This window comes from Corylus avellana, chromosome 6 (genome assembly GCF_965113065.1).
Source record: "Corylus avellana chromosome 6, dhCorAvel1.hap1.2, whole genome shotgun sequence".
Classification (NCBI taxonomy): Eukaryota; Viridiplantae; Streptophyta; class Magnoliopsida; order Fagales; family Betulaceae; genus Corylus; species Corylus avellana.
This window is the reverse complement of record NC_142495.1, coordinates 3,689,405-3,707,581: the sequence shown is the minus strand read 5'-3', so window position 1 is coordinate 3,707,581 and position 18,177 is coordinate 3,689,405. Positions and strand designations below refer to the sequence as shown.

Below are 18,177 nucleotides of genomic sequence, written 5' to 3'. Positions count from 1 at the left end.
CTTAGATGATGTTTGACGTAGCAAAGCTCCGTGCAAGATAGAGGAGCTCATCGCACCCCGTTCAAACAAAAGCGCAATCAAGTCTTTCGAAAGCTCTGGCAAAATCTACTAGTTGAACTCCTGTCCGATCGGGATTCCAACCGGCAATCCTTGTAGTCTCCCACCAAAGCCAAATTCCTTGTATTGCACAACTTTCCTTTTGGTAGTTTAGTTTTCTTTTAAGCATAGTCTATCTTATATTTCTTTTAATTCTCTACTTTCCATACCTAGTTTGTCTTTTACCTTACACAGCAAGCTTCCTGTTTAGGTGATTAGTTTTCTTTTAGATACCCACAATTGGAAAAAGTACAAAATCAGTCCATGTAATTTATGTGATTTATAATTATAACTCTGTATGATATCAAAATGAACTCAAGGTATATGAGGTATGCCAAAAAAATAATTTATTTACTACAATCAAATTCCGTACCCACTAACTTAACAAATTTCGTTAATATGACAATGATTTAAATATAACACATATTATAATTTTATTGGTTATGACATGTCACATTAGCGGAATTTGTTAAATTAGTTGACATAATTTAATTGCAGAGAGTAAATTATTTTTAAGGAATACCTCAAGGATATCTGAATTCATTTTAATACTACAATGAACTAATTGCAAATAAGGTAAACCACATGAACTATTTTTTGCATTTTTTTCTATTTATTATACAACATGTGCAATGAAACTGTCTCTTATTTCTTTCATCCGTTTTTTATAAAATAATATTTACCTAAGAAAAAAAACACTTAGCATTAATTTCTCACATAACACCAATATGAACACGGTTTTGGGGAACTTTACCAAACCACTCTGATTAAAATCTTTGAAACAGTTGGTTAAAACATGGTGGTGACACAATCTTCAAATGTCCAACCCCCTGGATTGTATGTAATGATGGGTAGAAAAAAATGGTGTAGACAATTAAAGTTAATCACATAATTGAACTTTAGGATTTTGTATTTATTCTTGTGGAAGACAATGTCCTTCATGGGATTCGTTCACCTTATTCCTTCAAAACGGTTGTGGGCTCCATCTTTGTCGATTTCATTTAGAGAATAATATGCCATGGAGCTTACACCACTTAGGTTTGTTTGCAATAATGTCAAAGGGACAGCTAACATACATAGCTAGGATTTCACCAATCCCATAGCATGCTCATGTTCATGCCATGACAGGAATATATATATATATATATATATATATATATATATATATATATATATATATATATATATATATAGTTTTTTTTTTTTTTGGCATTAATACAGAAGACAGAAAACGTAGTGAAAGTTTTGCACTTTTTTTTTTTAAATTTTTTTTTTTTTTTTTTTTAACAATGTTCCTTTTAGTTTAATTTCATAAAAATAGAGCATGTTATTAATTTTAATAAAACAATATCATAGATATAATGAGAAATTTCTTATATATAAATTTGATCTATGCTTTGCTTAACTTTTTTAATGCCCCATCGTTTCAATCAGTTTCCAGATCTGCAGCATATGTAACTGGCATGATCAGTTATCCATTTCGCACTATGAGTCCATTCTGCCCTGGGATTTAGTAGAATAGAAGTGCGTTTTTAAATAAAATCGTAAAAAGTGTTTTGTTTGGGAGTGTGTATAAAAAAAATTATTGGTTTGAAAACGTGAAAAAATTCATTTTGTTTAAATCGCAGAAAATGAAGTGCGCTTTTAAAGACCCACGATTTTAAATCTTAAACCGCAATTTTGAAGGCAAAATTATAATTTTACCAATCTCTTAATTATATTTTTATTACCATGTTTTAAAATCACGAATTTTTAAAATTATATGTTTTAAAACCGTTAAACCAAACCGCTAAGGCCTGATTGTTCGTTTCTTCGTCTAATTACTAGGCCTTTTAATGTGGCTAGCATAACAATTTTGTTATATATTATAATCATCGAGCCCCAGAAGAGTATAGATGAATCCTCCCAACTCTCAAAGTTCACATAAGATCAATTTTTTTTTTAAAAAAAAAAAAAAATTATTTTATATATATTAGATGGTGTTAAGTTAGCAAATCAAACATTCCATATCTCAATCTTCCATATTGATTGGGATTTTCAATGAAGATCACTAAATCACTGAATTGGTACAATCACATGGAAACTGAGCCTTAAAATATATATTACACATACAGAGAGAGAGAGATTAGGTTGTTCCCAAAGCCTGCAACAGAAATAAAAAAAGAAAGAAATGGTAACTCCTATGGAAATCCAAATCTTGGTCTTGGTAACAGAAAATTGGATTGGCAGGCATCTTCTTGGACGTGGTGGGGGTCCTTAGGCTGTCAGTAACAAAATTCTCTCTGCCTTCCTCTTCATCCTACACCCTTTTTTTGTGAGTTCCTGCCTACTCCAATAAGAATCAACCCACATGCAAGAGCTTTGTCCAAAGACATGATCTCTTGTAGTCCTGCAGGAAGGATCTTGTCCATCTTAGCTTTTGTCAGGAATATTGAAGCCTCCATTGGATTTCCCATTGCTCGATCATGCCCTATCTCAAGAGGGCCCCTACTACAAAGGAATTTTTCAATTAACAACTATCCGTCTTCTCCATTGTTCTCCATTGTTTCAATCGCTAGGAATTCGCAACAATAAATATAAAAAAGTTTTATAATATTTACTTGTCCAAATAGATTTCAAATAACTCTCTTATATTTTCAGTTTAAATTACTAACAATTTAGGCAACAAATCACCGAGAGATATAGTTTAGATTGAATGGCGTAGGCATGAGGTATGTGGATCCCAAGAGAGTATGCTTTCACTTCGTACTGTGATAGACTAGACTAGGCTAGGCCTCCTCCTCATGTGTACAAAGTAAGTTGGTGCAAAATTATGCAATGATCAAAAGGGACAATATTTCTTTTCTTGTGTTTGAAAGACAGATTTGTCAAGGAATTGCACCTTGTCAGCAATTCCTTTTTAACATTTGTGTCACGAGAGGCCACCATACCATATCACGCGCTGCCGCGCATAATTTTCCTGCTATCTTCTCCAATTGTGTTGAAAGTTCATTAATCCGCGAAAATATTTTTTTCCCGATGGCTCTGAAAAAGTGTAAGAGGAACAAGTTTCAAGTCAATTTAGGAATAGGCAGAGTTACCTTTTAAGTTGGGTTAAAGGAAAAATTAATTACCTAGTATATAAAATTGTCACATGTTGTTTAATATAGGAGAAATGCACATTTTTATAAACTGAATTTGAAAAAAAGATTTCAAAGGAAAACTCTGTCTAATAGAAATTAGCTTGGATTTGTATTTTAAGCATTAATTGCATGTAGGTATCCTCATCTTCTGTTTTACTGGCTTTCTTGATGGGAGTTTGGGTGTGTGTAGAGAAAAATGAGACTCATAACTTGTATTCCTTTATTTTATTCAATAATACAAACCTATAGTGCTTTAATTTCTTGAAATCAATAACACCATTTTGATGCATATTTCTAGTTTACTATTTTGGAAAATAGTAATCAAGTATAACTAGCCAAATTATTACCCTTCTTCACAATATATATCATAATCCCCCTTCCTTCTCCTTGTTTTGCATAAAAATAAATCATGTACGTAATGAAACATAGAAATATTTGCTTTCATTCTGTTGCATATTAATAGATATGTAAATTGTGATTCAATAGGAAATTTGCAACAACAAAAAAAAAAAAGTATTCAAATTATTAGGAGATTGGCAAACAATCTGAATAGGTTGTATTTGCATACAAAGTTTAATGAATACAATCATTCTTTTCTTTCTTCCGTTATTTACATTTTTATTAGCTTTTTTTTTTTTTTTTTTCATTTCCTTTTGAGCATCCTCCGCCAGGTACTGGTCCTTCCTAGGAGTTTTGGGCAGGAAAGGAAAGAATCAGAGACGTGCATTAGTTGTGGAAGAATGGTCGAGAAATAAGAGAGATGATGGGGGGGTTGAATTATTGACCGTATTTTAGTAGCCAAAAACGTACCCATCGCACTCCAAATTTTATTAAAAAAAAAGAAAAAAAAAAAAGAAAAAAGAGAAAGGTGAGGAGCCCTAGAAAAGCTGTATTGCCGCATAAGGGGAGACACCCAGCGGGGTCCATGTAGAATGTGGGATTCTATCACACATCCCATCTCATGCATTGTTGTCTATTCACTGCTCTCTAGGGTTCTATAGCCTTGTATTATTATGGGACTTTATATTATAGTTTCTTATCATTTTTTAAAGAAAGTCTAAGGTTTCTTTCGCTTGTTTAACAAACAAAAATTATAACAGGAAAAAAAAAAAAGAATGTACGACGTGAAACGGTTTGGTTTATTTTTTGTAGAGACTCGGCGGGAATCGAATCTTGCGTTGGAGGAGCCTATTAAAGAGAAAGCAGCTGACTGTGACTGAGCGAAGGGAGAGAAAGAGAGCCCGAGAATCGAGGAAACCACTGCTCCTGCAGACCTTTGACGGCGACTAGATTGTCTGACCGGGCTGCCCTCTCTGCCCGCCTTGTGTGTCTGAGATATCTTAAGCTCGCGTCGTTTTCTGCTGCCCGGCTAGATCAGATAAAGTCGGGCAGAGTCGTAGGCTTAAAGGTAGTTGTCGGTCTTCGCAGAGTCTCGCGCTCCGGACGGCACGCGCGGTCAGGTACCGTATGGCTGTACCATCCCCCCTACCCCAATAATTCCGAATAACAAAAATCAAGAAACACGTAAAAAGCAAACCCCTAATCAAAGTGTTGTCAAAATTAGTCCACTCCCCACATTTGCAAGCACTTCTGGCAAAACAAACACGGTTCTTCTTTTTTCTCTGATGCTTTCGGCTTTTCCTTTTCCATTCATATTTCATTTTCTCATGCTACAATGGTCCTCATCAAGAAGCAAGCCACAGATCTTTTTCAGGAGGATTAATATATTCTAATAATATAATTCAACCTAGCTTGTTGATTTGATTACATCGTGATACATGTGTGTCTAAGCCACTTAATTTGAACTAAATCACCCTCAATGAGTCAATTATGCCCAGTCAATACGTCCATGCCCACTTGCTTCCTAAGAGTTCAAATTCAAATTCAAAACATTTGTTTTAATATCATGACATGTATATAATAGATTTACTCTCATGAATGATCGATCTTCAAAATAACCATCAAACATTTACTAACAAATTTTGATTAAATGATTAAACTCATTAATTTCTATTAACTTAATTAAACTGTTCAGACTATGGATTTGTTCAATCTATATAGGCCGACAACCAAGTTTATTAACCTATTCTTGTATGTAATCAACTGTGGAGTCATGAGATTTGGCAAGACTGTAGATATAGAGGCTTAAACCAAAATTCTAATTAAGGCGGTGATAAACGCCAAGATATCAATAATTATCCATTGGTGGCTATATTATCTTGTAACTTAAGTGATAAGATTTCACCCCCTTCATAATCAATAATCTAAGAATCAAGATATTGATTGACAAATGGTACCGCAAATCTGAGACATGTAGACCCCTCCTCTCACCATCCCCCGTCTCTCCATAGTCTTTTAAAAGTAATTCTTCTCAGTCGTCTATTATTTTATGCACAAATATAAATGGTTGAATTAAGATTCCATTCGAACACTAGAAATTCATGGGAAAAAGTCTTGTCCACACACACAATCATGTAAATTAAACGTGGTTGCTGCGGCATTAGCGTGCATAATTGGTCAGAATTATATATCAATGGTTCCATCAAGTAAATTGATTTACATTTTGTCTTATGTTTCTATTTTTTTTTAGGTAAAACAGTGTTTAATTATGCCAGACCAAGGCAAGCACACCACCTTTCAGTCTCAAGTCCATGACCAGGGTCTTCTTTCTACCTTTAAAGTCATTTCATTGAAATTTCCTCTTAACTATGCTCTATGCACCCGATCAACGACGTACCTAACCAATCAACCTATCAAATCTGTAATTATTCTCTCAAAATTCCTATCCATATAATAATTTGAGATTATACTGTGCACTTGTTACGATCATAAGTGTCATACATAACTCAAATGCAATCTTAATAATTAATGTGTATATAAGCTATTGAGCACCATTCCCTTGTAAACCGATTTTTAATGGTAATTAGTTATACTCAAAATTTGTATAATTTAGTATCATAAAAGGAACGATTTATAGGATAGAGTGGACTACCGTGGACGTTGGTACAATCCTATTATATATGTGTATATATAATCTCTTTGGTACTTTCTCATTGTAAATTGGTTTTTAATGATGAGTTCTATCTGAGACTTGTATATATCATCACCAAATTGCTAAAATATGTGATTTCATCATATTATTTATCCATTTAGATTGATATGCATGTTTTCAAATTAAACATCTTGACCAAAGCTCTCTTTTTTTTGTTACATATGATTAATAATGTCTCCTCTTTCTGTTGGTCACTATACACTTTGATGTTCCACGATTAATTGCATGTATTTTGAATTGCATCCCTTCATGTCCATCGTAGCATTTTCCTACATACCCTAGTAGTCGTAGTAGATTTCTTTACAAAACACTTCTCATAATTTTATTTAAAAACTTATTAAGGCCCATGCAATGGATTAAAGTACACCACACGTGTAACCTTGTTTGCAGTGGTACGTGTAATACAGTTTGTAATCAACTCCATGTGTGGCACATGAAGGCTATGTAGCCATCAAATATCATATTATGCATCTGGCTTCTCTGGTACTAGCCATATGTATGTGGGGAAGCCGGGAAAGCAAAATTCAAGCAATAACTTTCAGGCAGTGGCTTTAGTTGGGGTAGGGACCTTAGCTTTACACGTACTTCCACGTGATTAGTCCTCCTCTTGAACTTGTAATGATTGTTCTTAACAGCATCTTCAGGAAGGAAACACAAAGCTTCCCCACAACAAAGATTATTCTTTTAGAAAACTTGATTACTATTATCATTATATATTCCCCACTTTCAGCAATACAATATACATACATGATCGATGCAAAGCGAAACATTCATGAACAACTCTTGAGGAATAGTGAAATCGAATTGAAGATCTCATATATTGTAAAACAAAAATCTCTAATTCGAATCTTTCAATTCGTTCCATCCGTGCCACTTTAAGTCAAATTCCCTCATCCAAAAAGATTTGACATTACATCACACACTAGAATATAGAAGTAAATTATATCTATCATTAAGAAGTCTTTTTATTACAAGATTATAATTGGCAATATATATGCTTTCCCTTAAAAAAAAGATAGAAATTTTTTTGAAGAATCGAGTTTTGGCATTGTTTAGTTCCTATATAATTAGTTGTATATATGTCAAGACAAAACCCATGTAAATATCATTTATTTCAAATGTTTAAGCTAATAGAATTAACACTTTCTTTCACGTGTGAACTTAAACTCTTTTTTAATAACGCTTAATACATAGAATATTTAGTTGAAAATAAGATGGTAAATTACAAAGACAATATTCTAATTCAGCATCTTAATTTGTTCTAATCATGACATATATTAATTAAAGTCACCACTTATTTTATAAGAAATGAAGCTATATATTCTAACAACCCATACGAAGAATACAAAAGAAAACGTGCTTCTTACCCCAAATTCTATTATTATATATTATAAATGTAAAAAAAACATGAAGAATATGAAAGAAACCACTAATTCGTTCACATTTACTTGTGATTGTTATTGGAATCATTAGGGTAATTATGGGGTCTTGTCAAATTAGATTTTCATGGGAGAAAATGTATGTATGACTGCTACTGACTAATAGGGTGGATTAGGGAAATGGACAAAAGACCACTTCCTTCCAAGAACCACTGACATATACAACCAATTTCCAAAATCCAAAAAACCACTTGTTTATTAAAATAGTCTAAAGTAGTTTGCTTTTTTTCACATTGCATGTTTCTTCTATATATAATAAAGCTTTCCCACCTCCTATCCTCTATTCTTTTACACCGACAAAAAAAAGAAAAAGAAAAAAACCAGCCAAGTGAAGTTACAAAGGCGAAGTGATCATGTAATATTCCCACCCTCTCTACTACTCTCCCACACACACACATGCACACTGATCATATATACCCAACAAAAAACCTACTTTCTTTAATTAGCTTTTCCCACTTACTCAAAAGGACTAATCCTTGATCTCTGCTTTTCTTTTCTTGTTTTTGGATTGTTGTAGATCTACAAAGAAGAAAAAGATGATCCAAGAACTGTTGGGAGGTGCAGGCCTTATAGCAGGAGAGAGGAAAATCTCCACTAATGGGGGAGTTTTACAAGCCCCACCACCTCCTTCTTCTTCTTCTCAATCTCCTTCTTCTTCCTCAACAACTACTTCATCAAATTCAGACAACCAAAACTTGAGGTGTCCAAGGTGTGATTCTTCCAACACCAAGTTCTGTTACTACAACAACTACAACCTCACTCAGCCCCGCCACTTCTGCAAGACGTGTCGCCGGTATTGGACCAAAGGTGGTGCACTCCGAAATGTTCCGATCGGAGGCGGATGCCGAAAGAACAAGACCGCTCCGACTACCATGTCGGCGGCATCGGTTGGGAAATCAAGCTCGGGCAAGATGAAGACCATATCATCTGAGATTGGAAGGTCAGGTGGCCTTGGAAGTACTGGGTTTGATCCTGACCTTCCATCAAACCCAATTCTGTGGGGTTCGCCGCAGAATTCTCATCTCCTGGCCTTACTGAGAGCTACTCAAAACCCTAACCCTAACCCTAACCCTAGTCACTTGTCTAATTCTGTCAATGTGAAGGAGGAGGGGAGTATGCTTGGATCACACATGATGAGTACTGAGCCTGCAGCGGTTTCAACCATTGGATTAAATGCACGGTCGACGTCGACCCTGGGCTTCGATCCTCTAGGCCAGGTGCCTTCTCTGGGCTTGTGCAGCTCTTTCTGGAGAAACAATAGTCACCAGCAAGCCCAACAGCAAAACGGCTATGTAGTTGGCGAAGTTCAAAACAGTGGGATTCAAGAGCTTTATCAGCGGCTCAGATCATCATCAACTAATTTCTATGCTGATCACTCACCAATGGTTCTCGGCAACGTGGCATCTTCCTCTTCATCTTCATCGTCCATTTTGGAGTCAACTTCGGTTGCTGGGGTGGAATTGGGGTACTGGAATCCGGCATTTTCTTGGTCTGATCTTCCAACTACTAATGGTGCATATCCCTGAGAATTATTAAATCTTTTTCTTTATTTACTTTTTTTTTTCTTCTTCTTCTTCATATGCTAGGATTGTTGTCTCTGTGGTGCACTGGTGCTTGTTTGGGTTGTGGTATATGAAAGTGGCCGTAGCATCAGTCTTTTTTTCTTTTTTTGTTTTTAAAAGATCTTCCTGTTTGTGTGAGCTTTTAGGTGTGTTTAACTTATGAGGGTGTACCAACTACCAAGGACTAAAAAGTGGTATAAATGGAAAATGTTAGGTGTTTCTTAATGCTAGCTTCTTGATGTTGTTGTTGCAAATGGCATCCATTTTCATTTAGAATATATCATGGGTTTTTTTTTTTTTTTTCTTGAGAATAAACAAGAATCGGAGAAAAAGATTATCGTCTTGATTGGCTCAAAAACTTTAGGGTTTTCTTTTTATATAAAAAGAAGAGGTGGTGGCCGGTAGTAGAGTAGTGGGTGGCATATGAAGATATCTATGTTGATTGTTTTGTTACGAGAAAGCGATGAAGGAAGTGATAAAGCAGCCTTTGGGAAGAGTTTCCTTAAACAGTAATTTGCTTCTTACTGCTAGTAACAAGGATTCCATCTGCACCCTTATGGTAAAGATCTGCGCCTGCACTTGCCAACTTTTTTCATATTGCCCTTTACATTTTATTCACTTATTCTAGTACTCAAAGCTCGAACCTTTCTCTCTCACGCGCACATACACACACGCGCTCTGGTTGCTTGATCGATCTTCTTAGTAGCTCGAGCACACAAGGTAGTAGCTAGGGCTGAGATTCTCATTATTTAATCCTTTCTTTCTTAGGATTAATTAGTACAACCTGCAGGAAATCAACAGGGCATCTACCTTGATTAGGGTTTTAGAATGTGTTTAATTAAAATTGTTGAACTTAATTGAAAAACACACATCTAGAGGGAGGTGGATATATAGGTGTTTGCAGATAATCATCACAATCAATTAAAATTTCACAACTACAATTACAATCTTTGTAGTAAAGAACTTGACATGTTTATCTTCTACCGCAATAGCTCCAGATTTCCGGCCTTTCTTTTAGAGAATTTCCTTTGGAGCCTAGAACTCTGGGCCTGAAGGTTGTTGTGTGGTTGGTTCAATGAAAATAAGAAGAGGTTTGTGTTTAGATATAGGTTTAGGAAGGAATTTGGTATTTCTCCATGAGTAAGTCAATTAAGAAATTAAATGAGGTACGACCGTCTTTATTGAACTAGAATTAATCCAGTTCGAACGCAAACTAGCTAGGGTTTCACAAAGATTACATATATGGCAGCGATTGAATGAGGTTATATCACAAGTTGAGATCGAGGATCTTGGCTTTGACTTCATGATTATTTCAATCGAATGCGGTTCAATCAAAACTACAATCAAGGCATTATGTGAAACACCATGGTCAATCGAACATGCTTCGTTATTGATTGCGATCGAGGCTTTATGTGGAACTTGAACTTAAAATATTGTTTTTCATAACCTCGTTTGATCCTCCATTGATTGAGCTTGTAGTTGAGACATTTTGGTTTTCTCATTGAAACTTGCAGAAACATCATTTCGATTGAACAAGCTTTGATCAAGGTTGCAATCAACAACTTCTATTCAATTTTCAATCAAGTATCCTGAACTGCATTTTTAAGATCAACTTCAACTCTAAACTTACACTTACAACTCAACAAGTTTTGACACTAAATTTGCCATCACTAAGACTTAACATAATTTAAAATTTGTTATGTAATACTTAAGGATTCATCAACGTGCATGGTTGATCTGCCAGAAACGTCAACAATAAACAATTATTAGGATTATGTGGGAGAATTTTGTTATGGGGGCCATCACAATGGTATAGCTCCTCTCTGTTACTAAGAAAGTAATGGAGCTTCCATTAATCATCATTTCGAGAACTTTGAATTTGGGGGTCGCCAGTAAATGAACGCTTGAAGTAGATTTTTGCAAGTAATTAAAAATAAAATTCGTAGTAACCCATGAAGGTTTCCAAATGTCTTGTGTTCGTGAGTTTCATGGAGAAAATAACTGCTTTTTATTGTATTTGTTTTTTGTGTGCAATATTATGTTTGCCAAACGATGATGGTTATAATTAAACAATATAAAATAAAAATAATATAGAGTTAAAGATGTGAAAATATTTAGGATTAAGTGGGAAAATTAAGAATAATTAACCACGACAGTTTATATAAGAAAATAATAATATTAATTTTCACACTTTCTGTGCATCTCTCTAATTCATATCATTCATCATGACTTTGGCTTAGAGATTTAACGATCGATGTGCATAACATAACGAAAAGTTTTTCAAAGGAAGCCAAGGTTATATATTAACATAACGAAAGCCATGGGATCGACATGATAAGAAAGTGATCGATCATAAGGTGGCATACGTTAAAACTAAGTGGATCCATGCATAATATTATATACATGTACGTATATTCATCCTCATATATATATACACACATATATCCTTGAACTATGAAACAATATTATCACAAATAGAATAGATAATTGATAAGAAAAATAGCTATTCACTTCAGTTTTCTCTCGAGCAGTAGGAGTGAGAATGATCAAGTACTGAGGGGGACCAGTATCTGGAAAACACGTGGCTGCATGTCAACTTTGATCCTCATTCATATAAATGGAGAGAGAAAGAGAGATATTCATTGAAAATTCAATCGAATAATGGAAACATGGTGGGGAAATGTTTATTATAATTATGAATAGGAAGTGCTCTTATACAATGACACTTGAACATTTCCACTTGCCATCACTCTTGTTTTTGTTTTTGTTTTTTTTTTTTTTGTTTTTTTTTTTACTTGACAGTCACACCCTCGTAACTGAAATTTTAAACTAAAAAATAAGATAGAAAAAATGTTACACACAAACAAAAAAAAATTCCTTTTACGAGTGGCTCCTGGCATTGCCACAAAGTAATGCATTGGGAGGGATATCATTCTCAGTGAAGAGGCTGCGTTCATTGTTCCAAACTCTCACATATAATTCCTGTCCTAAATATCTCCTTGACCAAATTGTAGACCTCAAGTTCCACATGCCCTTGTTGTCTAAAGACACCAATATTGCGGTCCACGACTTCGGATATACCTGTCAGATGTCAGATGCATATGAGTGTGCATGAGTCAATATAGAATCGAGATTAACATGACATGTTTTAATAGCCATAAAGAGTTGCTTTCACTTACCTGAACGGTAGATCTAGTAATGGCATCAACCAAATTGTAGCGTCTTCTCATGTCAAGCGTCCACGGACCGGAACCATATCTGAAAGTTTTGAGAACCAACAGAGGATAAATGATATATCGTTGAATCAAAATAGTATAAAAATTTCACACAAAAGCAAAGGCCTACCCAACAACATAGAAAACGGTTCCATCAAAATGCCAACATTGGGTAGAGGTTTCATTGTTTTGGAAGACGATTTCAACAAAGTCATGAAGGGTAGTTCCAATGACAGAGGTGCCGAGGATTGCAGGGCCAGGAGTTGAAGTGTTCTTGATTGTGTTCAAGCTAAAGACACCAGGGATGTTAAACCAGTCTGCGAGCTTCAATGGGGTGTCTGGATTGACGTATGAGATCCTGTTAACAGCATACCGTAGCTTGCCACCTATTTTGGCTTCAGAATTGGCTAAAACAATTGTCCTCGTGACGCGTATTGTCCCATAATGGTATGATCCTTGAGGGTTTGGCCTGGCTGCATTGGCTGTCAAATTCAACCTTTGCACACGAAAATGAATAACATGAGCTCAATGAATAGCGCCAAAAATTCATATATATATATACTCTCAAACTACCAAGGGTTTTTGCAATTATAATTTCGAATTATCAAAATTTGCATTGATGGTATCCCAAGTTTTAGCCCCTTTTCATTTATAAAAGAAATACAAAATTTCCCTTAAAACAATTAAAAAAAAAAAAAAAAAAAAAAACTAAACAGTATAATGCTGAGTCAACAATTGTTTATTTTTTTGTTAAAAAAATAAATAAAAAAATAGGAGCATTTTGGTCATTTTGGCGTCCTCTATTAGGATTTAACCAAAAGTCCTAACAGATGGGTTAAATTAAAAAAAGGTTGACATTACAAATTTTAATAATTCAAAGTTATTATTGCAAAATTAATTAGAGGGTAAGTTAAGTTTCCTAAAAGGCATATGTATGAATACCTGATGGTTCTGGCTTGCTTCATAGACCAGTGAATGTGATAAGTTGGACCAATAGGCAGCGGCCCAGAGGCCCGGGCGTTGGAACCAGCGTAGCGAAGAATTGCGGTGGTAGTGAGAATCTGAATGGGCCTTGTGAAACGGGTCGAAGCAACGATGAAATAGTCCTTGACCGACCCATGTAAGGTAACCAAAACAGCTACCGATTGACCCACATGAACATCCAGCGACTCGTAGGTGTCTTGTAGAGTATGAGATCCCTCTACCTCAATCAGCTTCAGCACGTGGCCCTGAATCCTGAAGTTAATTGAAGTTGCTATGCCTACGTTTGACACCCTGAACTTGTAGGTTTTCCCTGCATAAACAATCTAACCAATTAAACCTCGTTTCGGGTCTTTTTATTGTATTATAACATTTTTCTTACATATATTTATCTTAGATATACTACACATCATTCTTTCAACTATATTTTTTTGCAAATTTAATAGGAAAAATTACACTTTATCCCTCAAAGTTTAGGCCATTTTCTAATTCAACCTCCAATGTTTCAATTTTAGCAATGCACCCCCCCCCCCAAAACTTACAAATTTTTGCAATTCGACCAATGTTATTCCAAAATTTTCATATTGCTCATAATTTTTATTTTTTATAAAAAAATAAAAAATAGAAAAAATTGGGGGTGCAAAAATGGCTAGATGGCCAAAGGGGTGGGGCTACGGCCACCCTGATTTTTTTAAAATTCTTTTATAAAAAAAAAAAAAAAAAAAAAAAAAAAAAATTATGGACAATATGAGAAGTTTGTGATACAATTGGCCAAATTGCAAAAAATTGGAAGTTTGGGAGATACATTGCCAAAATTGAAATATTATAGGTTGAATTGAAAATCGCTCCAAACTTCCAATTTTTTGCAAAGGGTACTTTTTCCAATCTAATAAATTCATCATTAATTTATAAACTCATGTGGGTCCTACAAAAATTTAATAGTAGATTCACTCATTTACTCTAGGAAAACTTATAACATTACTAGTTGAAAGAATAATTTTTATCATTTTTCATATTTGTCCAGTACTTTACTTCAAAAGTATAAAATGTAATTCACACGTTTGAATTTGCGATTTTAAAACCTTTAATTTGATCTTTAAAATAAGGAGACAATAAAAAAGAAATAGAGTTGGTGGTGATAACAACCTGCTTCTCCTGAGAAGACAGAATGATTAGAAACCCCATTTATGAGAAGAGCGTCAGGTAGAGGAAGAGGAATGCCTGAGTCCAATTTTTGCCGCAATGCCTACAATTATATGTGAGTTGTATTAGAGAGTTTATTTTTTCACCGGAGGCAAGCCAAACTCGAGTGCCGCCCTAAGCAGGCGGCTATATATATATATATAAGCATTATGATTGAATACAAACCTTGTGGTTAGCCTTGTACCAATCACCAACGAGAAGAGTAAATTCTCCATCGGGTTGAGGATATGGGATTGAGATGACGGACCTTTGTGCAATATTGAAACCCCCAAAACCCCCGGCAGCTTTATGCAGTTGAGTTGAAGGGAAGTAGGTGAAGGTTCCAATCTGATCCTTGGCTTGAAACTTGTATGTCCAGTTTGTGTTTGGAGGGATGGGGCAATTCGTTCCAAGCACTCCATCTTCCCATGATGATCTTCGCTGGTTTATTCCATTCCTGGTTCATTTCCCACCCAAAAAAAAAAAAAAAAAAAAACAAACCCAAGTTAACCCATATCACATAATATCAAGTAATCCCAATAACATAGTTAGATTTGAATAATTTCCCATTTTTTATCCTTTCTTGTTAAGCCTCCTTCATATATCCGTCAATTTTATACACATGACGACAGCAAAAATTAAGATTTCTTAATTATTAAGTTACTATCCATCAGAGTGGGGGGCTACGAAGCACACCTGCACTATCTATAATCCTCATTTTTTTTACGGGTGTCAGAATTACATTATTTTAGGGAATTCTGATTCCTAATGCTTATGTTATTCTTTTGGTATGCAAGCAATTGAAAAGGTATAGGGTAAGGCGAAATTGAAGTACGCTAACCATGTAATGAGGAAAGGTTCATCCAGCTTATTGATAACATCCACAATTATGTTGTCATTAGTCACGCAATCGACCGTAGGGCCAGGAAATTGTCCATTTATAAGAATGCCCTACAAAATTATAATCCAAACAGATCATAATAAGATCATGAGATAATTAATATGCAAATATGTTAAGGCTCTGACAACCCAGAAATTAACCAACCTGTTGAGGAACACCAAGAGGAGAAATTGTTCCATATGTAACGGTCCATGAAAAATATCTATATGCGTCTTCTCCGTTCACGCAGAAACCACTCAAGCAAGCTACGATTCCAAGAAAAAAACACAGGAAACTTGCCTGCAGCTTCATCGTATCAGAATTTCTGCATGCCCATGAAACAAATTAATCCTGATTGGACTGCAAACAATCTTAATTCCTACAAACTATCCTACGTACGTTGTTTTATGTTAGAATCGAAATAAATGTGAACATTTGTAACTATAAAAAGAGTACAAACAACGTAAAGCATTGAATTAATTTGGTTTTGAACTAATTCTATAGTTTGTAAAATTATGGCGTTATTTAATATATATATACACCAATTACGATAAAGTTAGATACCTGAAACTCACAAAACCAAGCACCAAAAACAAGGCTAGGAGCCTAGGAAAAGGAGAAGCTTACGTACCTGATGAACTTCAATTTCCTAACGAGGGAATTGAAGAGAATCAAGGAGGTGGGATTCTACGTAACATAAACGCGTTATATATATAAAAGGAAATGCAGAGGAAGAAGAATAGAAGAAAGATCCTGGCGGTGCCAACGTGGACGCGAACACCGAGTAAGCCTAAACTCATTTGCGGCGCACTTCATGCTCAAACGTAGCTAGCTAGCTCATTCGATCGAGCTGATCATCAGAATTATGTTTGACCAAAATTTATTGGATTATATAAAAATCAAGTGCTGAAATGTGAAAGTTTGCATATGGGTGGAGAGAAGTTGGACGTGGATTCGTCGGTGGCGGGAAGAGTGAAAGGAAGATCTAAGAAGCGGAAGCAGCGCCGCCGAGAGTGGACAGACTTATATATTTGAGTAAACGCGGAGAGAGAAGCTGTCTTTGCATTTGTTTTTTGTTTTGTTTTTTGCTTTTTTATTGGTCTTTGTTTTTAAAAGGAGTTGAAATTTGAAATTAAGTAAGCAATTGATTGGGGTGTTTTGTGCAGGCAGCTGTCTGTCACATGATAAAAGCAGAAGCCATAGACAGTGGGAGGGTAGTCTGGATAAGTGGATCGGATCTGTCTAGCTACTTCCATTTTCATAGCTTCCGAGTACTCCCAATTGAAATTTTGTCAAATGAATCTAAGTTGGATTTGTGTTTCATTTGATGGGACCTATAAATTTAGGGGGGGTCATGATCATGAGGGTTTTATCATTTTTTTTTTAAATTTTATATATATATATATATTAATTTTATTTTATGTACTTACTAATATTTTGAAGAAATTACACTTAATTAACCCCTTCTTTCATAAATACACATCTAAACTAATTAGTTTATGATATTTGACCATTTCAAACTACTATTTTATTGCAATTTACACTTCGTTTGATTTTAACTTTAAAATTAATGAAAAATTGTGCATGCGACGGATAAATGCAAAACTTTAACCTGAAATGTCTGAATTGTCATTCTATAAAAAAAAAAAAGAAATTGCAAATGTGATAGTATGGCAGTTTAGGTATTTCAAATAAAAAATTTACGTGTGGGTCAAAAGGCGTAAATTATAATGAAATAGTAGTTTAAAAGAACTAAATATCACAAATAATAATTTAAAGAATCCGGGGTATAAATTTGGGGTAGCTAAAGTATTATTTTTTCTAATTCTTTTTATTAACTGGTACTAACATATCTTACAATTCCTGTAGTGGCCGTCAGCAGATCTGTGGTGGTTGTCATATCTATTTGACGACTGATCACCTTGTACCCTCCCCTCCTTCATTGGTAGTAGCATAATCTATGTGGCACAATATTGTGAAATAATTGGCCAATATTGTAGCTTCTTTTGCATTTGACTCAACTTATAAGAATGGGCATATATGATATATCAAAGTTGTTTTACGTATGTATGGAAGAAAATATAGGGTTAAAAAAAAAAAAAAAAAAAAAGGTGTGTAATTAAAAATATTAAAGTCAACTAGAAGCTTTATTGATGGGGAAGTCAACTAGTAGGCTACATATTGCAACGCATCCCAAGAACAGATCTCATAGGGAACACCAGATAGAACCGCTTAATTCCAAACATGTGAAATTAAATTCTGGTCATGTGCCTATCATGCAACTCAATTAAACCACGAATCATTTTCTACTATAATTTTCCTTATATAACAATACTCACACCCACTTTGCCAGTTGCATCAATAAGTAGCAATTTTATTACATTCTCTTAAAAATTGATTTGACAATTCATATGAGATTTATCACGTTATCTGTTAAATTGGCATGAGAGTTCACGTGATACTCGAATTAGTTCTTATCTTCAAAATGAATAGTAAGAGTGGTTCATCTATCTCTAAAATCGATAGTCTCTAACTATTGAGAGCCACAATCTGGCCATTCGTCTCCTTCTATATAGACCCACGACTAGGTTGTTGGTTTTTATGGGGTGGTTGCGTGAGCCGGACTTATGTTGGAAAAGGAAATGGGG

The 18,177-nt window shown here is 34.8% G+C and overlaps 2 protein-coding genes across 2 annotated transcripts; one reads left to right on the top strand and one right to left on the bottom strand.

Annotated features, from left to right (window-relative positions):
• Nucleotides 1–8,000: 8,000 nt before the first annotated feature.
• On the top strand, nucleotides 8,001–9,496 carry LOC132187159 (uncharacterized). The gene is made up of 2 exons (XM_059601361.2): nucleotides 8,001–8,064; nucleotides 8,227–9,496. Exon 2 carries the CDS (start codon nucleotides 8,246–8,248, stop codon nucleotides 9,233–9,235), a length of 990 nt encoding a protein of 329 aa, XP_059457344.1. The 5' UTR covers nucleotides 8,001–8,064; nucleotides 8,227–8,245; the 3' UTR covers nucleotides 9,236–9,496.
• A 2,655-nt stretch (nucleotides 9,497–12,151) lies between these two features.
• Nucleotides 12,152–15,841, bottom strand: LOC132186560 (L-ascorbate oxidase homolog). Its single transcript, XM_088517372.1, has 8 exons — nucleotides 15,695–15,841; nucleotides 15,491–15,600; nucleotides 14,836–15,106; nucleotides 14,614–14,713; nucleotides 13,429–13,780; nucleotides 12,617–12,982; nucleotides 12,451–12,529; nucleotides 12,152–12,352 (listed from the first exon to the last, which is right to left on the bottom strand). The coding sequence occupies exons 1-8, from the start codon at nucleotides 15,839–15,841 to the stop codon at nucleotides 12,152–12,154; spliced, it is 1,626 nt and encodes a 541-aa protein (XP_088373498.1).
• Between the last annotated feature and the right edge of the window lie 2,336 nt (nucleotides 15,842–18,177).